This window comes from Bombus vancouverensis, chromosome 5 (genome assembly GCF_051014615.1).
Source record: "Bombus vancouverensis nearcticus chromosome 5, iyBomVanc1_principal, whole genome shotgun sequence".
Classification (NCBI taxonomy): domain Eukaryota; kingdom Metazoa; phylum Arthropoda; class Insecta; order Hymenoptera; family Apidae; genus Bombus; species Bombus vancouverensis.
The window spans coordinates 18,728,793-18,751,705 of record NC_134915.1 but is presented as its reverse complement, the minus strand read 5'-3'; the positions used below and the strand labels follow the sequence as shown (position 1 = coordinate 18,751,705).

The following is a 22,913-nucleotide window of genomic DNA, read 5'->3' as shown; positions in this document are numbered from 1 at the left end:
TGGTCTTGTAATTTAGGACAGACGTATGTTATCATGGTTGGCGCGGTGATTTGCTCGTTCACGCAGGTACTCGCGACTGCCTCGTGGTATTTTCCTTGGTTTCTGGCCCGTTCTGGCTCGTGGCGATTGTAAATCTTGCGCTGTGGGCCCCCGCGGCCGAGTATATGGCGAGTAACAGCGGCCACGAGTATATACGTCCGCCAACCCTTTCTACCTTCCCTTTCACTTTCATCTATCGCGTATGCTCGAGGCCCCTTCAGGACTTGCCTGTTTCTCGCTCGCTTACTCGTTCAACTTGCTCTTTTGCTACCTACTTGCTCTCTACGTCTACTATAGAAAAATGAAAAAAGGAAAGAAAATGTGTGCCGTGTGTAACGAAAGAATCGTTTCGCTGCTCGAGGTGGCCTTGAATCGGCGAAGATTAAATTAATGCTCGGACGAACGTTGCTTCTCGAAATCGTATTGTTTTAACAATTGTCAGATTTGAACGTAAACTTACTTGCGTTCGATCGAGAGAAAGCGTATCGTTCCTCGTCGTTCGTTGCCGCCTTATCTGAATAAAGATTCGAAATATCAGATCGTTGTATAAAGTTAAGTTATGGTTAAGAGCCGAAGGGAAACGCGTAAGATCGTAAGTAACATCACGGATTCGTGTATTTAAACGGGAAAACGAAATGGACGTAGAGTGAACGTTGAACCGTACGTAACGTGTGCCGTAACAAAGATATGCTAAGCGAAGAGCAGTGAAATTTTAAGTAGTGACCCAGGGACAAACGTCGTTGGCTTTCTTTACAACCTGGATGAAATATGGTTGGTCGAGGTGCCGAGTGTTTCGTACGACAGTGAAAGTGTCCTAATTTTGAGGAGAGAAAGAGTTTCCGAAAACGTTAACGGTAATACGAGACACGTAACCATTGTCGAATGCACTGTTAGAACCTGTTATTGCCGGCTGGACAAATATAGGAACGTGCCTAGTAAAATAAATTATCGATAAATACTATACGTAACACCGGGGAAATATTATTCTCGATACCTAGGCGAATCGATTCTGGCTACAATTTCGAGGAAATTTGCTACACGATGAATAACGAGCGTCTCTTCGGTACGTACGTTGGGCAAAGAATAATTTCTTTGGAAATTTTCATATATTTTCTCTAAAATCTCTTTCGCGTCATCGAGTCTGATCGTTTGAAAGTTAATGGTAAGAAAGGCCGCATCGCTCGCAACATCAGCCAATACCGTACGTGTACGCTCGAGCGTTACACTATTTTTCGACTTGTGTTGCAAATCGAAACAACGATAAGAATTATCGGAGACGGCGTTTGAACGTTTCACGCCCGCCGTTACCGGAGAACTTTTCTGCCTTTTAGCACAACCGCATTTTTGTTTTGCAATAATAAGTTGTTGTTGCAATCGGTACTTCGATTGCCGTTTGGCCGTTGTGTCGAAAGGTATAGCACGCCTCATTAAAGGCCATGACTGTCTCGATTGTTGTGATTTTGTTCTATACAAGGTGTAAACGTCTGTCGTTGCTATTAGTCACGATCGATGTCCAATCTTTTCACTCCTCGATTGCGCGTACTTAATTAACCTCGTGCTTCGGTAAAAATGATATACGCTCGAGGATCGAAGACATCGCGTGCTTCCAAATTAATTTGCCATGATCATCCATCGACGTTCATCGATCGCTTCGACCTTACAACGAAAGTTACGAAACTACTTTTAATCACTACGTGCGTACTTTCTCCGCGGTTGGAAGAGCGTCTACGCGCGTAAACGGATACCTTTTTAAAAGAAAAATAATTCGTTCGTCGGTTTATCGTCCACGGTGTTCCTTCCTGACTCGCTCGCCTATTTTCACCCGTACATCCGCGACCGGCGTGTTCAGAGACAAACTTTCTTACTTACATGCTCGCTTACGTGCCTCTCGCTGCTCCTGTACACCCAACTGACAGCGTAATTTCTCCTTCGCCATTGTTACTCTCAAACGATCTCGCAATCGTCGTCTCCCTCTTGTGACACGTTAATCATCCCCGGAGCTTGTTACGTCGCGTCGCGGAACGACCGACCTACATACATACCGAATTTCGCCCAGTTTCGTCCTGCTGCGTGGCGTTTAACGTTTCCTGGTTGTCTTCACCGTGTTCGGTGGCCGTTCGATTCGAAACGGTCGAGAGAGAATCGAGAGAGAATCGAGAGAGAATCGAGAGAGAATCGAGAGAGAATCGAGAGAGAATCGGGAGAGAATGAAGAAAAAGTTACGAAGGAATAATCGCTTCGTTAAACTAGTAGCGTTTTCCTGCGGAACCAGTGGTCGGATGGAACAGGGGCAGAACGCGGCAAAGGTAATTGCAAGGTGTCGAGGTGTCGGATTAGATAATCGTAAGCGATAAAAGCACGGGGTCGATTTCTATCGAACCAACGCGGCGACCCAGATAGAACGTTCGGAAAAATTGAAATAGCCCCGCGTTGCGTTTCGAAAATAATCTCGCCGCGTTCGCATCGGCCGAACAATGCTACTGGTTGCGCGATATCGGACTACAACGAGACTTACTCGACTCCGACTAGAGAAGATAAACGCGGTATCGACGCGACCTATCTTCCGTTTTCGAGAGTATGTTTTCGGGGCTGGAAAGCCGGCCATCTCTCGCTCCTCTATCGCTCTTCTCTCGGGCAAACAATGCAAACGGCTTTCCACATGGTGCTGCGGACTTTTCGGACACGGTGTACGCTTCTGCTGTACAGGGACGGGACGCGTGTGCGCGCACACACGCTCAGGTGGCAGACCAATACGGCCTCAAAGGCACACGCGTTAGCGACAAGTCCCCACCCACAGTGTGAGATCATTGCGATTACGTAAGTGTCCAGTCGACGGCGGTGTGGACGCGCATAAAAGTATCGTGTAGCACGGCACATGCCGCTCTAGTGGACGCTAGATCGTGTTGTTCCAGCGGATAGTTCTTTACTATGCTAGAATTTCGAGAGAAAGGAGGATCGGTCGATTTCTTTCGGCTCGGTGGAAACCGAACGAAAGCGATCGACGCACCGTTTGTCCGCTATGCCGGCGATGCGTCTCTCGCTTTTGACGCCGAAATTCCCCAATGACGTAGTTAGAATGCCCGCGGAATGGACTAGATTAACGGTAACTGCTACTCGCGTAGGAGAGATAGCGCGCGATTCGATACGACCGAGTGACATCAAAGTTCGACGTAGATAGTAAAAGGATGAAACACGAAATTTCGATAAGGAGAGAAACAAGGCTGGTTCACGGAAGCGAATGTTTTCCTTTAAACCAATGTATGCAGATAGAGGTTGACGGAGAATGAAATTTGCATAGAATTTTCAAACGGCACGAAGGCAAATGGATGCAACAGTGGCGCCTATAATAGGATTCGCAGGTAGCACGACGATCAGCCGCAACGCGCGCGATTGCGTAACATTTTGAAAAGTCGACGTAACGTGTCGGAAGTCATCGTTAACTGCGGCTACAGTGCCGTCACGACTGACCAAGCGTGAATAAACAAACGAATAATCGACCGATGCTTTGGATCACCTATCCGCTTTGAATTTCGTTCGCTTCTCTCGATCGCGTTAATCGTCGACCTCTCTAGCAATTTTTCTCGTTGAACGATAACAACGATGGGGCTTGGTGCGTCGATTTCCGATTCACAATCGTAACAAGGCGTCGAGAATAATTATTCAAGGCTACGCTATGTTGCAATTGTATCGGCTAGAGCTAACTATACCGATGAAAGTCTCGCCGAGTTTAAAGAGCTTCGGAAAGTTTTACGCATGGAATCGTTTTATTGATGTATCGTACTTTTATAAAAATTCCTTCAAACGGCGAAAACACATCGAATCTATCGCAGACGCGGTAAACTTGAACCATAGTAAACAGAATTGAAGTAAATTTATGAAAATAGAATCGCGTAATGAGAATCGCGCGAATCGAGCTATTTTTATGAGAATACCAAGTACTAACATGTAGTTGCACTTTCGCCTCTTAGAATAATACAGAACGAATTTAAATCGAACGCATAAAAATTGCGGAAGTAGCGTTTCGATATAACGGATCGACGGTATTTAGATCGTTGCGATTGGCCGATTTATTCCGAGGAAGCTCGCTCATCTTGAAACAAATATGAAATTGCATAGAGAGCACAGGGGTCTACTTCTCGCAAAACGTTGGTCATCACTTGACGTTTCTCGTTTCCGCCTGACTCATTTATACGCGGCAGCAAGGCCGAGCCAAAAGCAGCGATCTTGGCTTTATTAAAATATGCCTGCAAGGCGATTACAAGGTAGCGAGTGTAAGTGCAACCAAATAAAAGCGGTTCCTAGCGAATGGTTGGCTGCAGAAAAATAACGCGCATATCGGTGCATTCCGATGCGTTCTTGTAAAATTCCATTCCAGCCAATACCGTCGGTGTACAGTGTAACAATGAGGCGTAATTGCGACGTTATCATCGATCGTTGCTACTCATTTTGTATATTGCCAATTGATACAGTATTATTACTCAAAATACCGTCTAGAGTTAATTCGAACACTCCACTCTCGAACTTGTCTACTTTCGTTCGTAGTTCGTTCTTTCTGTACAAACAACAGAAACTGTAAATTCCATGACATCGTGTTCCTCGGTAGAACGACATTCGTTCGAAAACTATTTCTACGTTTCGTCGATATTACAACGTAGATTCGAACGTTGTTTCGTAAATTTTGTAAATTTATAAATTTTCCTCCGATATGTTCGTACGTAACTTTATATGTCGCTTGGCAAATCTCGGAAGAACTGTCTGCGATTGATCGCAAGATTATGTTTTGAAAAGCGACAAATTTATTTTACCGAAATCTTTGCTTAATTTTTATCTATCCTTCTAAAAGAAGCGAGTGTGACGTTATTGCTTTTAACATTGGGAAAGCGTCGTCGAGCTCGTTCGTTACAGATACTCTTACGATAGTTTGTGAAATATCTTCGCATCCGATGGCCGTGGTAGGGTGAAACGGAGATTATACGACGAATTAAAACTCGGAACAGCGTGGAATAACGGAAGTACGCTGGCGTCTTCGGCGAGTCTAATTCCGCCCGAAAGAAGCGTAAATGGATTAAAACGGCGAATCGTCGGTAGACTTGCCCTTCGGATCCGAAACGCTGGAGCAGCGTGCGTGTCTAACTGGCGATGGAGAGGGCGAGGGAGAGGCGGAGAGAATTAGCGGAAAAGAGAGGAAGAGGGAGAGAAGAGCGATCGTGATTGCGTAACATGAATGCACGCGGGTACCTCGCGGCCGCGTATGCTCCCGTACGTAGGTGTATGTAGATCTTCTAGGTAGTGAAAGGTCATCCGTTTAATAGTCCTCAATCGCGGCTGTATGCACGATCGGATCTCCGCCAGTCGATGACTAACTCGCGAGCAGAGGCTTTGACGAACCACTACGCTACACGCTGTTGCATCTGCCGATGCGCAGTAAAAGGTGCACTGGATGATGATGCCAGGCTTTGACATTGAACGGATCGAAATCTCGACGCCGCGATCGGCACACTCTTTTCCTCAACTTCTTCGCCGAGCGCTCTTCTCGTATGCGCGACGTTGCGCCGACGTTGCGCCGACGTCGCGCCGACGTTGCTTCCGTTTCCCAGCTTTCCACGTTTATATATAGCGGAACTCGTAGGAAAATTTCTGAAAAACTCGTTTCCTGTTGCTACGCGCTCGCCGTCTTATATCACATTGCGATGCAACCATATTCCCATTTAGCGTAACAAGCTGCAAAAGAACGAGGATCGATTAACTCGAGAGATCCGATTCGTTGCTACGGTCGCTATTTACGAATCTGCATCGGCTCGATGGCGTTCGAATTCGAAAGTCGTTTGCCAGGAAGCGTAACTCCGTGCGTTTGTGCAAACAGCAACAGGAACGATTTTAGAGACGTTCGTCGCTCGCGTTGACGGCCCTTGCTCTCGAAAGGTTACGCGGACGTCGACGGTAGCGATTTCGCCGGGGGCAGAAATGCCTTTTGGTTCGTGTACCAGAAGAGAAGACGAGACGCGGTGCGTTTGAGAGAAACGATCGTTTATTACGTAAGAGAACGCAACGCGGAGACGTGCGTGTTGCGGGCATAAAGGCAGATACACACGATTCTGTTTACTTGTTTGCAGCGACCGCGGCGAGATACGTATGTGGCGTGCACGCATGCATGTATGTACGCGCGTGTTCTCTCGTCGATGTAAGGGGAGAAAGGACGAGCGTCGAGGATCGAGAGAGCAACGTTGCCAAAGTCTACGCAGCAACCTTTTTTTTTTCCTTCTTGTAGATCTTTTCAGAAATCTCGCGAGGTTGCTTCTTCGATGTGTTTCCGCGTTTCCACGTGATCCTGCGGCAACGATGCTCCGCGCTCGGACGTCCTTCTGGTTATGCAACTGCTAAAAAGCGACCGACGCTCAATATTATAACTGACATCATGTTTATCACGCGAATTCCGCAAAAGACATATCGGCTGCTGTTCGAGAAAAACGATCGAAAGTCCGAAGTTTCTATGACTTCTGCCATGCACCTTGACTCTTACACAAAAACGGTAGGCGAATTAATTTGTTTCGTAGAAAAAAACCGTATGCTCTATTCCAGCTGCAGTTTCTATTACTCGACACATTCTTGCCCGATGTTCTTTAAATGCTAATTACTTTTTTCCGACGAAACAATCATTTTCCATTTGCTACATCAACGCCGTGAGTGTTGTTATCGCGATGTATATGCGTTTCTATCGACGAGGAAACACGTCGCTTAGACGTAAAATCCTGAGACGCGGTTCAAAACCTGTCGACCTTCGTCCGCGATCGCGGTACGAATATTCTCAATTTTAGCGAGGCTGGTCGCAGAAATCGCGGGTGCACTCGATTGCCCCATAGAGCGAAGAAGTGCACGACGCGTGCGCGTAACAAACATGCCCTTCAGATCTACAATGATGGAGCGTCTATTAGAGGAGGCGATTGTTCTTATATAATGAATGGATCATGTAACTAGCCGCTTCGCGGACTCGCTTCGTGGAACGAGAGACAGAAAGAGCGACGAGGAGAGAGCGGCGAGAGAGGAGAGAGAGAAGAGACGAGAGAGAGAGAGAAAGAGAGAGAGAGAGAGAGAGAGAGAGAGAGATGGCTTGCCGCGTACACATACAAGGCCATCGAACGTGTGTCACGTACAAGCGTATACCTGGGAAGAGTGTGTGCGACCACGTACCAGTTAGAGTCGGCTAGGTTGGTACGTAAGTGCAGCTGAAAAGGCTTTTTACTTTCTGGCCTTGAACGAAATGTATCCGGTGACTCGACGACCGCCGATCGGCCGAGGGAATTCTGTCGTTCCCCTATGTGACGTCGGGTCGCGTGGCGTCGGGTCGCGTGGCGTCGGGTCGTGTCGCGTCGGGTCGGGTCGCGTCGCGTCGGAACGAATCCTCCGTCGCTATCCTGATCGTTGTTATTTTTGACACGCGCCTGCTCCGTATCCGCCAGTGATCCGTCATTGCGTTTACCGATGTCGGACCGATTCTACCTTTTAATAGCCACCACGGACAAGTGGATAGGATAATAACCAGTTTCGTGGCGCAACGCACTTATCGAACTTGCGATCCAGAAACGTGTCTCCGCATCATTGTTTTCCCCGAGCGTGAAAGTATTTCGAAACATACACACGCAGACCGGACGGCTGACTACCAACATTTCAAGCGGAATAATCTATCCGAAGAATTTCTACGTATCGCACTCTCCGTTCGATCGAACAGATCGTTTTCCTTCTTCGTTTTCGATTCGATCGTTGGATTTTCTCTTCGTAGCGGCGATCTTTCTTCGTTTCTCGTTCGTTTCTCGCGTTATTAGCTTTTTTTGCAATATCCAAACGTAGTCGGGCGATTTTCGTCAGACCGGTTGAATAGCGAGCGAGCAAGGGAGACGGAGAAAACGAAAAGGAAGAAGAGAGAAGAAATAACGGAGAGAGTACGTCACAGTCGACGGAGCGATGCGCAAGAGGGAGAGCGTGAGAGACCAGTTGGAAAATAGTGATTCGAAATCGGGGAAAGGTGTGAGTCATAGGTTTCACGGGGTGTCATAACCCTGCCCTCGGTTAGAATTACGCATTTTCGTTTCTAAAACACGGTGAAACACGTTGTCTGCTCGATGAGGAACTAACGAGCCACGACGCTACAACCTCTACAGATATTTTCAACAGGAGCGAATTTCAACCGAAACATGCACCGGATGTCAACCGCGGTGTCAACCGAACCTATAGAAAAAGTTTATCCTTCTAATTCCTTGTGTTTCCTTTTGTCCATCGGTCGAAGATTATAAAACCACCATTAAACGGATATCGTGTTCTTGTCAGAAAAGCCATCAACGGCCGTGACGCGTTCGATGCAATTTCTTCTCTTGTTCGTGATATTTTGTGGTAACGCTGGATCGTATAGCCTCCCCGCAAACTTCTATGGTGTTCCAAACGAATGCTTTTCGATGCTTGTGTGCGTACGTATAAGATGCATGTACATGAGAGAGGCCCGATGAGACCGCGAAACACGGCCTATTGAGGCTGGCGAAACGTAATTGGGCCCACAAAAAATGGAGCGGAAACGCCTGGACCCCATTACAGGTCTCGTAACGAGTTCTCCGCGCGTTGCTCAATCCGCGCTGGCTGGTTCGCGCGGTTTCAGCAGCCTCGCCTTAATCCGAATCGTCACGATCTGTTCTCTTTGCGATAAATAACAAACAGCTCCATTATTTTTCAGATTCGTACGGCGCTGTAACGACAAGCAATTCCGTTCAACGGATTCCGCGATTTACGCTGTTAAAGCGTGAAAATTGGACAACTTATTTCGGTGATTCGGTCTGCCGACAACGTAACGTTTCGCGTTTGCGGCAAATATTTTTCATCTACATGGACGCATCGCTTTTTCTTTTTGTTATTTAATCGTCGATACGAAAGCGAAACGCGCGAACCGATAACGGCAGGTCATTTTGACCAACGTACATCGTTATCGGGACATCGTTGTCACGCAATTCCTTACCTTTGTCAAAAATAATCCAGCATCGATGCAACAGCCGCCCGTCATAAACTCAACGATGATATTTACCATTTTTATACTATCGGTTTGTATTTGACAGCGTCATATGTATAAACAGTACTTCATACATGGATATCGTTCGATAGCTTTTTCACATTTATATCTAAAATCTTTACCTTGCATAGCGTTGCTATCGGACAATTTTTAATGAAAAATGCAAACGGTAAAAGAAGTCGTTGTCGAATACGGAAAATCTCGCGAACAATATCGTACCGTTTAAGCAATTCGTTTCTCGATACTAGAGATAAAGAATTAATTTCAGACTTTTGCTCGTTCGACGAGAAAGGATCGTTCTTTCGGCAAGAAGAAAGACAGAAAATTTCATCGCGGATAAATCGCAAATTCGTTCGCATACGTGTTCCAACAATTTCAATGGTGTTTGTATCGAACGATACATTGTCACCGAGAATAGACCGATAATCGAGGATTATCGTCGGAAACGATAAATATCCTAACCAAGTCCGTGTGCTACGTGTAAACAGTTAGGTTCGAACAGTCAATTGCATCGGTCGATCGCGTAGAATGATAATTGTCTGTACGGGACCTAGACCAATATAAATCTGAACCAAGTTTTAAGCACGTCGAACCGCGTGAAATAAGATTCTCGGCATCGACCAGCGTTTTCTCCGATCAAGGCCTCGGTTTTTCATACGAGAGCTGAATCTTTTTCACCGGCCGATGCTGGTGCGAGCTTCCCTCTCTTGGCCCCGCTGTCTCGCGCTTTAATTTCCAGCCTCGACATTTGCGTAACCCAGTTTCGCCATTGTTCGATTCAATGGTAGATCGTAACGTCCGCCATCCGGATAGAAGATTATAATGCTCGCGTGTGTGTGGCACTGCGCATCGTTACATCGACATAGTGTGAGTGTGAATATGTACGTGTGTACGTGTGGTGGTGTAGTGACGAACCGAAAGTGTAAGTGCACACGCGCGCATCGCTGCCGCGCCACCGTATTAGTATGCGAGGCGATAAGCAACCGACGTCCACGGAGAGTTCGCGCAACGAAATTTACGAATTCCAGCAACTTTCTCCTCTCATTCTTATCTTTAGCTCAACCTCACGAACTCGTTGCACCAGTTCCCACTGCATCGTCCCCTCTTTTTCTTCCACAAATGCCAACGTCTTTCGGGCCGTCTCGATGTTGCACACGAGACGACGCGTGTTTTTGCGAGTAACTACAAAAGTTGGACGACGTGACGTATCGATACTATTTCGCAAGTTCCGTCTGCGAGGCAGAATATTTCAAGTTTACAGAAATAATACGCGAAACGCTGAAAGTTTCGCGCGTTCACATTTACCCCTGAATTACCCTTTAACGTATCGCGTGCAGCGAATGTCATCGGCATGGACTAGGGATGCGTAAACGTACTATGCACGACCGGTCAGCTATATCGGGACGTTCGTTGATATTTGGTATACAATCGGATGTCTTTCGCTACGAATGCGTTTCCTAGAGTCATTTTATCGCCAAACTGTTGTTTCATTCGCGTCGTGTGTACCTTACATACATAATATAAAATACAAAATAAAGCAATGAAACTTGTGACTGGTGATGTATATCCAGGAAAACCCATCGGTACGAGCCATTCGTATACCTCGAGTAAAAATTATACGCTTCGTCTATTCCACCATTTTACATAGTGAAATATCGAACATGATAAAATCAGAATAGCTGGAATATACATGCTACGTCGTAATGACGATCGTAGAAAATCGCGCATCGCCTATGGGAAACGTTCGTGCGCGGTGTATTCGATGATCGAAAGGTTAATGGATGACACGGTCGTTTTTACGATGCGCGGATTAATTTCTTACGAGATCGCGTGAATCACGTGATGCGTGAAAACGTGTAAAACCGTACAGCACCGATATTGCCATAAATAAAGTACACTTTTCTTGTCAACGTCGCGAACTTCACGGTTCGTACTTTCTCAATAAGAGCGTGGCACATCTATAAACGGGGAAACTTGTAAGCAAAGTTTGGCGTTGAACGTATCTGAAAAGAAAAAGCCGATTCTTGGAAACGAATCGGTTATCAGAAACGTGCTCTAATTTCGCAATCACGAGCATTCGGATCCACCGCCGAAAGCGTAGCACCGAGGTTCTTCTATTTATCAGCGCGCGACAAAGTAGGAGCCGATGTTGGTTTACCGACACGACGAGATGTATCGAAACGCAGCGGATTACCAGTTGGCCACGGACTGTCGAGGAAAGAGAGCAGCACCTACAAAGAGCGGCAGGCATCCTGACTGGTAAAACTGGCAAACAGTTGGATCGCGCAACCCCCACCAACCGACAACTGGGCCAGAGTTTCTGCATCTAGTGGCACGGGGCCTTGCCCCCACTTAGCACGAATGGCACGAGACCCCGCCCGGCAACTCTTCAAGGCCCAAATAGAGGAAGAAAGACGAACGTAAGCGTAAGCGTGGACGTAATGCAGCCGGTCGGCCAGCGATTGACCCTGAACTTCAAGTCGTGCTTGCTAACAGCAGCAACAACAACGCAGACGCATCAGCAACCATTTCCTTATTCAGCGATTTTCTTAGTAACCGCTTCGCGAGACATTACGTGTGCGATCGAGTCATACACGCGCGAACCAGCGCGGCGTGCCGTTTCTTGTTCAAGGATCGTTCTCCTTTTTTTCTTTTTTTATCCTTTCTTTATCCTCTGTTATTCGATTTTTCGAACAGATTTATATACCGTGATATAGCAAAGCCGTAAGTTAAATCATCGGATAGCGGTAATAGCAGATAGAAACGATATCGCGGGGAAGATCGTCGATCGATGATCGTCTAGTGGAAGTATTTCGCCGATAAAACAGATAGTCGATAAAATTGACGTTTTAAGATCAGTTTCTATCGGCGTTGGCAGTTCGACGATGAGTCATAAAATTAGAGCTTTCAGAATATAAGTTAAAAACGATATAACCGTTTGCCTACGTACGCAGACAAACCTATATATCGGAAAGAATAAGTTGACATCGTACCGATGATCCGAATAAAGGCTTCTCGCGATCTCCTTATATCCCTGTTATTCTTTTCTGCTATAGGTACGTATCTACGATCGCAGCTGTACGCTGCGTTCCATTTTAGAATTCCGCAGAATAAATAGACAACGGCTAACAATATTTCGCTTCTAAGCAGAGAAACAGCAATCGATGATTATTGTTTGGAAAAGTTGGAAAATCAGAAAGCGAAATTGTATAAATTTTATTTCGATGTGCTATACGACGCACATCTATACAACATTGACTTTGTATTAAAAATTTCTTTGCACGGTTTTAACCGACGTTTCATTAGGTTATGCGATTAATTTGTCTAATTATCGATTTTACAAGCTCGCTGTATAGTATACACGATAGTGAATAGTATTGCGATGTACGAATCGTAGCCGCGATTCTTTTACTCGCGACGTTACTCAGTTACGTCAAAGTAACGAATTTAGGATGCTCGTAATTAGCGAAGTATTCGAACAAGATACGAGGCATGGCACACCCTCGAGATATATAGGGAAAGAAAGAAACGAAGAAAGCAGCGTATGTGATTCGCGATCTCTTGCTTCGATGGAATTCACGCCCTCTTCGTGACTCTTGCCCAAGGCCTTCCCTTTCCAATTTGATCGGATCACTCATCGAAGGTCACGTCGATGAGTATCCACTTGACAAGCTCCTGTATCGTGTCAGCGTAACAGGAAAACGGTTTCGTGATCTTCATTTCTGATCACTTTTTATCCAACTAATTTCATCTTAATCCAATTGTTCCATTAAAAATCTGACATTTTTTTTTTATTCGAAACAGACGCGAGAAAATTTATTCTGTCTTGAGACGAAGCTCTGAGATACCCGAGATCGATCTGCTTATGTTGATAACAGAAAATAGCATGCGTGGTTTTCTCGATCAAACACCCTCTCTAGAAGAGAAAGAACGAGTTTCGCTAGCGTTCGCGAATGTTAAGCGTGAAACTCATTGTGCCTGAGACACGTTTGACATTGCGGAACGCGTCGATGTTTACGGCATTGGTTTCATAATGTTAATTATACTTCTGCTCGCTGAGAGCATATAACGTGAAATCAAACTTTCTCTCCCGCGGCTCCCCTTGAGAAACGAACGAATGAACGAATGAACGAACGAACGAACGAACGAACGAACGAACGAACGAACGAACGAACGAACGAACGAACGAACGAACGAACGAACGAACGAACGAACGAACGAACGAATGAACGAACTATTACTCGATTCCTGCGCGACGAATTTATTCAAACGTTCGAAATGAAAAGAGCGATAGACCGTTCGTTCGATTCGTTGCGTCGTATTTGTAGGCTATTAGAAAATGACATACGTCGATTCGTTATAAATAAATAATATCGGATGGTACGCGCAATTTGTTACGACGTTTCGAATAAACGTACAATTTATTTTCCGGGTAACCATATTCTGCTGCGTTATTTTCTAATCGCGAATTAAATTGCAGTGCAGTTACATGAGTCACGGTAACATTTCGTTGCGAGCTACATCGCCGGTATTCGCCAGTACTCTTTTAATAGGAAGTTTCTCGAAGAACGCGGAGATCTACAGAATTTCCCCTCTCGAAGCGGCAGATCATTAATCAGCGGGACCGCAACTGCCTAATTACGCTATTGCATCCAAGATGCAATTCTATTATGTTTATCGATGCACTGTTACTCGCGAACAATTACGTCAGTTTGATTACGCGCACACAGTTCTCTTCTCTTCCCAGAAAGATAAAATTTTATCGTTTCATTTTTCCGAGCAATAAATGAATTCAAAGTAATTCAGCAATTACCTTGAGCCCGTTAGCTCTAACTGAGCACACAAGCCACTGTTTCGTACCACTGTTAACGATAGACAGATCAAAATCGTTTTCTGCGAAATATTCGCGTGAAACTGAATTCGTCGAATAAATAGCTTTGCAACTTAATTATATAGATGAGCTATGATTAGACGCAATTCAAGTCCTTAGCAGAAAGCTGAGCGAATGTCAGAGAAACGTGAGAAACATAATCTCGGGACACGTCACCGCCTTCCGCCGTTTCTAACAGAGGCGGGGCACGGAAAGATGAAATTAGTGTAACGAAGCTGTCTTTGCATGACGCGAAGCGACGACAGCGCTTTATTGGGTTAAGGACGTCACACATATTTCGCTTATTTCGTTGTTACGAAAGAATTTTCTTCGCCGCTATCGTCGCGGTGCGGTGATAACGAGCGTCATAGTGCTTAGATTTTGCGTAAATCGTTATATGCATCGCACGATGCAGGATGTTCCAACGATGCGTAACTGATCCTATAAACGTAAAATCGAAAACTTCTTAAACAGTTTCCAATTTCGCTACTTTTAAACGACGATCGATTAGAATTAATCGAATATAAGCGAACGATAAGCAGCGGTATAATCTCTTTAATATTACAACTCGTCTCGTATATGGTAGAATTTTATATGACTTGTACGGAAGGTTTATGCCAAAGTTTCGATAGAAATAAACACACATTTACGACAGGACGAGATATTCTGCACCCTCTTGCAACAACTGGGTCGACGTTATCAGTGAAATTTTATAAATTACGAATCAAAGTTACAAATTTCCCAGCAAAACAAACGAAATTCTGCAAATAACAAATCATCGTATTATCCTGTTGTAAACGTAAAATTAACGTATAAAATAGGTGTCTATATGCGTATATTTTACAACTTGTAACTTGTCAATTCGTCAATAATAATAATAATTTAAAAATGATGCACGCACTTAAAGTAGCACGCACTTAATTTCTATTAATTTCCCTTGTAAAACAAGCATATCGTTAAGTTTGTCGATCCATCGTAAGCCTCGTTATTTATTTTGTAATAAATAGAAATGATCAGGCTCGGCAACGGACGATATTTTCGCTAAATACGAACTGCGATTTCTTCGAAGCGTTTTTTTTATAAAATTCTTTAAAACATGCTTGGAGATAATTGAACGCGTCACGCAATTATATGTGCGAATACGATAATGCAATAAAGCAACGAGTAACGTAAATAACAATTGACGAACTTTTTACAGACGATGTATACTGACGGTCTCCTGACGCTCCATTATGGGAAGCATCCAGCGACCTTGGCCGCGGAGGTTGGAGCCTGGTACACCGGGGACCGTCACGTGGACGTGACGTTAGCTTGCGACGATGGATCCGTCGTCAAGGCCCATCGAGTGGTTTTGGCTGCAGCTAGTCCCCTTTTGGCTAGTCTCCTTCGTAACCCTGCGTTGGACCATGTGGTTCACTTATCCGGGGTCCGAAAAACCCAGCTGACTCATTTATTGGAATTTCTCTATAACGGAGAAGCTCTCATTCCAGTAAGCCTGATATCTCGTTGTGTAACATTTTTCTTCGACGATGCGTCATTCGCCGATGAAAAAACATCCAAGAACGATAATATTTTACAGTCGACGGAACTCACGCCGCTAAGGGAATTGTTCGAGCTTCTTCAAATTAAGTCGGAGCTGTTCGAGCCGAATCAACCTCAAACCTCTAGTAACTCCGACCCCGAAAGGATACCCACCCCTCAGCCCTCCGAGGGCCAGGAGAGTTCCAGCTACGAATCGCAGTACGACGGCAGGTTGGTAGAGATCGACCAGTGTCGAGGGTTCGTGAGATGTCGACACGATCGACGAAACAGATATCGTCGTTTCTAACATACACGACTATTAAGATTAATTTCTGATTCGATAAAGAGCGAGGCCGGTGCGTTCGCGCCTTTATCTTCCACTTTCGACACTTGTTCTCGAGTTTCCGGACGAATACGCGTCATATACTTAGATAATTGGAAAAAGAAACAACGAGTATGGTCGCATTGTCCGCTAACGTTACAGGCAGTCGAACAATCCGGCGGACTGTTGCTCGGTACTCATAAAAACCGAGGGATGCGAGGAGGAACCAGAAGTAGACGTGGAAGGCGTGGAGGGTGAAACTCTCCTCACGGAGAATAGAGAAAGCAGTATAGAACCGCCTCGGCGGAGGGATAGTTCGGATCCCGTAAACCTAAGCTTAAATTCTGGAACTTCCACTACTAGCGAAAGTTCGCACGATATTGTACCTAGGTAAGTTTGAAAATACGAACAAACGTTATTAAATTCTTCGTTGCGTTGCTAGTTGGTCGTAACTTGTTCTACGAGTTTTATCGCCGTACGTTTATTCAGGCCAGAAAAGCAGTTACTGGAGAGGCGAGAATCTCTAGAGGAGGCGGAAGAGAGAAGGAGGCAATTAGCGGCTCGGCTCGCGTTAGGCTTAGAACCGGGAAAGCGAAAACCCGAAGAAATACCTATCCCACCTGCGGAGGCGTATATCGTCACGCCTCATCGAAAACGAAGGCCAGGTTTTCACAACGCACCCGCTCAGAATCCAGCCTTTGTACCGTTCAATCCTGGATTCGAGACGCCGAGGCGGTTGCAAGCGCCACATCCCCTTAGCGTCTCGGCACCCCCGTACCTGGTACATGAGTATTTTCATTTTCTCTCTTACGATAATGCAAATGTTGCTATCAGATTGCGGACTTTTATGCACTTTTCATGCACATTTTATAGGAAATTTACAAATGGTGTACAAATTTACAAAACTATCTTTTCGTCAAATGCAATTGCGAGCTTCACGCGCAAAAATATTAAAAATTTCGATTTCGATTATTGGTCGTCGTAATTGATTTTCATAATTTATGGATGATGATTTACGATGATCATAATTTATGGATTTATCATGTACAAAATTGATCAAATCGTATATTTTTCTCTTGCAATCTTCGTATAAATTCATTGAAAGTCGAGTATGTAAAAATATAATTTTGCATAAATATCCGCGGTCTACGATATTATTTATATCATCTCTTTCTATCTTCCATCTATATCTCATAAATAAATTCGTAATTTGTTAATTATATGTAAACGAATCACGTTCGTCGAGTAACGTGTTATAAATAAATTGAATTTATTTAGATATTCTCTCGTAAGAGAATCGTCAACGAAAATAATTTCTACTTTGAGATGGAATGATGTATAATTGCAGACGTGTAAATTTAAAATACCATCACTTATGATATTAGTAATAAAATTTTTCAAGTTGAAACGTACAAGAGAGTCAAGTAGAACTTAGTAGAAGATAATGAACGGACTATTTTAATTTAATAAATACGTAATACTGTTTTTGCTTTATTTCTTAGAAATAAGGTTTTAAAATTATAGATTTGTAGCGCCTATGGACGAGCAACCTGCCATACGCCGACTCTTAGATACGAAGTTTTAGCAAACTTTTGAGAGCAACATATTGCACGCGTACAATTTGATGTGGCAGTTAATATTTGATAACACGTGTTCTCAAACATGTGAAAATATTGCAACCGGAATTTCTAATTTTTCAATTAATGTCACTTTACCGTAAAATGACAATTTTTAATGATCTTCAAGATCATATTTAGAAAAGTATTGTAGTTGTTGTTACCAAACGCTGTTAAAATTTAAATACGAAACAACACAAGTAGTCTTTGCGTCACGCGATATACAGTTCCTTGCTCAAAATATCATTGAAAGGTTGTTCATCGATCGATGCCCGACAATCAAACCCGTATTTTTAAAACTTGGTCGCTAAAAATAAAGCGACATCAGGCATTTGTTTATTAAACGGAGATGTTATTCTCATTGTTATATGTCATCTTGTTCGTTCGATCTATAGCTTTCGAACTATGTACATGTTTGTGCAATATGTATAGTTCTTCTTACGTAGAACAAACTTTTTGTGGAAGGAAATTGCATCGATAGTAGTAATAATAATGATAAATTTCAATAATACCAACTTCGAATCTACAAGATACTAGATTGATTTATCGATTAAATTAATTGGATTTCGTGGAAATTAGGTATTTGGATAACGGTAAAGGATAGTAAAAAATAGTAAGGAATAGTAAAGAATAACGCTATAAATAAGTATTACGATAGAATGCGATATTGAAGTTTCCCGTGCCTTCTTAGGAACAGTAATATTATGCAAGTTGTTACGTAAATAACAATCGAACATTTTAAACCGAGCGAGGAGAAGAAAATAGGTAAAACTTGAGTTTCGTTCGATTTCTCGAAGCAAAGATGACAGTATAGATGTAGCATTGCCAATTTCAAACGAATAACGTCAAATTACCGTAATAATCGAATATAAAATCCTTGCTTTTATAATATATTAGAAATATTTTAGAAAATTTATAATTTAGTTGCGAACAGGATAACACGTATTTATCGTATTTTATAGCAGGACAGATCAGTGACACCGCCAGGAGCGTCGCATAGACCACCAAGCGCGGATCCAGCATCGGCGGCAGGCTTGGAACCACCTTGGGGTTCTTGGGCTTTGCCAGCAGCAAGAGCTCCTCCACCTCCGCCGACGGACGACCCGCCAAAGTCTACTCCCGTTCGCGAATATCGGTGCAGTTATTGTGGCAAACAGTTCGGAATGTCTTGGAACTTGAAAACGCATTTGAGAGTGCATACGGGTGAAAAACCTTTCGCGTGTAGACTTTGCGTTGCTATGTTTAAGCAGAAAGCTCACCTGTTGAAGCATCTCTGCTCCGTTCACAGAGGCGTCATAGCCGCCCCTGACAATACCTTTACTTGTTGCTTCTGTTCGTTAAGTTTCGATAGTCTACAAGAGTTGATCAGGCATCTGTCAGGGCCGCATAATAATTTGCTACTCAGCAAAAATCTACACGACTAGCGACATGGATAAGGCGAACCGGTGCTGAATCGTCATCTCGAACGCGTTCAGATGAGAAAGTACGAGTGCCTTTAAATTTTCTCAGTATTCGAACTATAGATTCAGCATTTTTTTCTTTTATCCTTTAGTTTTCCCTGTCTCCATTGCTTCCGATTGCTGGCGAAAACTTTTTGGTTTGAATATCGATCTCGAGATGATAAGACCATCGTGCACAGTGTAAAAAAGTAGTTTTTCTAACTTTTTTCCGGACGAATATCTTTCGCGAAAGATATTTTAAAACGTAAAATAGCATAGCATCGCGTAACGGCATCACACTCTCGTGCGATTAAATTTTCTTTCTTCGCGAAGATGAGAAACGTTGAACGATTGTTACCTTTAAACGGACGAACGAAAGTGGGAACGTGTTGTTATTTTATAAAGTTTCGCGGCAAGTTTTACGGTTCTGCGTGGAATTCGCACAAGATCTTCGTGAATCTCTTTTCCTTTTCTGTTCGAAAGTAAAATATCTCGCAGCACCGGATCAGCCTTCCACTAAGACGTTACGTCGTTTTCGCGACCCTCTCTAAATCGAAGATATTCGAAGACGACGCAACAATCGACTACCTGTTTATTATTATAAGCGATGACCAGTAACTCTGACCAAATAACGTATTTCCGACAGTGGACGTTGGTCGGAAGTGTGTCGGATATGTTGACGGTCTGCATCGGGTAACGTTAAGAAAGTCGAAACGAGAATATATGATAAAAGAAAAGAAAGAATAAAGCAAAAGATAGAAAATATAATATAAACGAAGAGGCGAGAGTCAATTATCGTTGTCACGCGCCGAATTTCGACCAGTTCACTAAAGTGAATGCGGCACGCGTCTTCTCGTTGCGTCTTACTTATTGAAAAAGCTTTTAAACGCTTCCGTTCGCGTCACGTGACATCCAGCGAAACCTCTCGTTTACCTCAGATCGCGCGCAAACAATCTCATGTGTAAATAAGGTTAATGTTTAGTCGTAGAAACAAGCGAACGGATATAACAATTTATTTATTTTACACTTTGCAAAGGGACCAACTGATTTTCCACCGATTTCTGTCTTAGGTAGATTTTAGGTATCCTGCCCGTTAATCACCTCGAACAAATTTGCTCGCAGAGAGCTGTGTACGGTTTCGGAATTAGCGTATGGAAGGATTCGATTAGAAGGTCAGGGATGTAGAAGAAGAAGAAGAAGATATCGGCGTTCTCCTTATCCTACGAAGAGGAACATTATCGGCGAGACGCGATCCTGGAAGAAGCGACAATAATTTTTTCAAAACGGTTCAACCTGTTCGCCAACTGTTAGAATAAACGTTGCTAATGTTCTTCCGCGTATTACAATCCTCGTCTTCCACTTCATCGTAACGGTCCTTCTCCCTTCCTCCCTTGTCCCATCTTGTGTTGTTTTTCCTTGAAACGTCTTTGGTATCTCAGCGACTCGAGTGCCTTGTCAAATGGGTCCAAATTGGTCGATTGGGCAGTGATTTCATGTGTTCATAGGCTTAAGATACGTACACGTGTAAGATGACGATACGAGCTCGCTTAGGAATTGAAAGAAAGCGTTAATTAATTCACGTAGAAGTTTTTAATATCACTCGAATTAATCCAAGTTTCGTTAGGATCTAGATAGATTGTTTTAAGTAGTAGCTTTTGTTTCTCTAATTTCTTTTTTGTTGGCGCAGGACGTCATGAATTTCTTTTCTAGATATGTATTACTACCTAAGGTGCCTTGAAGAAGGGCCTCAACCTCTCTTTAGCTCCTTGGCTGTATGAAAATCTCATAATACGGAACGGACGGTCTTAATAAACGGTAGAAAATCAAACGAATTCGAATCCCAATAAATATCATTAGCGATAATGTTATATTCGTTTGAAACTCGCAAGCACATTCCATATACACGTGAATACCTTCACGAAACGATTCCTCTAACTTGTTTTGCGCAAATTATATTTTTATATTTAACGCGACCAGACGCGATTTCCAAAATTTCGATCCGAATATCCCCACTGACGATCAAACGTATCGCTAAATTTCAACCGTTTCGCTTCTGCAAGGGAACGATGCGACGAAAAAAAATCAGCTAGCTGTTGCTGTTTATTGGGATTGGCAATTTTTAAAAAACGATATCGCGACTGTATTTGAAATAAGATCGTTCGTTCTATTTGCCTTCGCCATGGTATTTTTACCGCCGGGGTATCAACGGGCACGAAAGCAGAACATAGGAACGTAAGAAGAGGTTAGAGGGGTGGTGTGCGCTCTCATCAAGCCAGGCAAAAATGGCCAGCACAAAACAGTGAACGCAATGTGATACTAAATGATAATAAAGATAAAGTAATTATTGTTTAGCGTGCAACGCTTCGACGCATCGCACGAGCGCGACTCGTGGCTCTTTCAAATAAAAAGGAAAAATCTTTCGATCGCGAGAGGAAGAAGCAAACAGACGATCCTTTTTTCTGCGAGCCGCCTAAATAATTTTTAGTAACTAACTTTTCGTCGTTTCTCTGTCTCCGATCCTCTCCTACCTAAAACCCTCTCCAACCTCCTCGTTCCCTCTTCTCGAGACGTAAGCGCACTAGGATTACGTATGCAGATTATGTTACTGTTAATTAGTTACGTTTATTGTGTATATATACACAGACACAGACACAGACACAGACACACACACACACACACACACACACAAACACTCGCGGCCAGATGTCCCAAGAGGGCATTTCTTTTCTTCCTCAACGTAGCGAAATGTCGTAGAAATAAATCATTTTTTCATCAACGTTGAACTTTGCTTTTGACTATGTCGATTATTTTTAAGCGGAGAACGCTTTAATTAAGGAAGTAAATTGCAATCGCGATGGTAAATGCGTATGCAGAGTTAGAAAGATCGATCGTTCGTTGTTTCCTAGAGATAAAATCGACGATGCGTATTATTTCTGCAATTAAAATTTGTAGATAATCTTGATTACGAATGAAAAAATAAGAAATGTCGTGATTCCTTTCCAAGATGAAACAATACTTGCTTTACGTTACCATATTGTATATCACTTTCCTTTCTTTAAATATTCGCTTGATTTGAAATCATTGTTCTTCGGACATCTGGTCAGAGTTTTCTAGAATTTAAGCATCTTCCGAGCGGAGAACGTTTTCCGCGTGCTTTCTTAGTGTTCATAGATTTACAAGAAATAAATTAATTCAGATGAGAAATCTGTAAAAGAAGATAAACAAGCGAGCGAAAACAACTTGGCTCATATCAATATCCTTTCCCTTTCCTTTCGACCTAAGAAACATTAGATTTCGAGCGAATTCGTTTTTATCGGTTTCTATTATTCGCCAAAATTAGTCTTTAAATAATCTTTTGTTACTGAGAAATTTCAAATGAAAAAACGGGATTTTGTATATAATGCAAACGATGTGCGTTCTTTATCGAATTAAAGGTTTCGATAAGTATCTTTTTTTATCGTATACGTAGAAGTTTCTTCTTTTTTTTTTTTTCAAGAACGATAAACGAAGAAAGGAGAACGATCTTTATCGATGAAAACTAAATGTACTTCGAAGAGGAACAAACCGATTCATATAGTTGACATGGATACACACATGCACAAATTAACGTCTGAGTGAAATTTATCGAAATTGTTTCGTAGCGGTTTCTCGTTTATAGACCTATCGGTGCGTAGTTAGAGGAACATCTACTCCAAACTAACGGTTCGATGGCCAAGGATTTCATACAAAAAGGAACCTCGTTGAAAAACCCGTTACTGGCGGGCCACGGTTAAGAACGGTGATATACCTTTGCCAAGCGTTATCCGTTGACAGTGTCGGTTGCATAATTGTAACGCGATAAGGAACAGCTAGTTTCTGTTTTGTTGCGAGAAAGAGAAGTGGGGTACGTTTGCCATCTATCTACTTCATTTGTGAACATAAATATTGACTCGCCAAGGATCGAGATTGTTGAAACCGGCTTTATGAATGACTACAGGAAGAGGAATAACGCTATTAAAGGTGTAAATTTCACAATCGCGCATTCTAGGATGCCTACTGCGATCTACTCTAATCTTGG

The 22,913-nt window shown here is 43.3% G+C and overlaps 1 protein-coding gene across 1 annotated transcript in view; it reads left to right on the top strand.

The window, feature by feature from the left end:
- ken (zinc finger and BTB domain-containing ken and barbie protein) overlaps window positions 1-22,095 on the top strand; it is a 31,609-nt gene extending 9,514 nt beyond the window's left edge. The window contains exons 2-6 of the mRNA XM_033337778.2: window positions 15,157-15,447; window positions 15,538-15,710; window positions 15,964-16,191; window positions 16,291-16,582; window positions 18,380-22,095. Coding sequence (XP_033193669.1) covers window positions 15,160-15,447; window positions 15,538-15,710; window positions 15,964-16,191; window positions 16,291-16,582; window positions 18,380-18,841 — 1,443 coding nt within the window. The 5' untranslated portion in view covers window positions 15,157-15,159 and the 3' untranslated portion in view covers window positions 18,842-22,095. The remainder of the gene's footprint in view (window positions 1-15,156; window positions 15,448-15,537; window positions 15,711-15,963; window positions 16,192-16,290; window positions 16,583-18,379) is intronic.
- The last annotated feature ends 818 nt before the right edge of the window (window positions 22,096-22,913 follow it).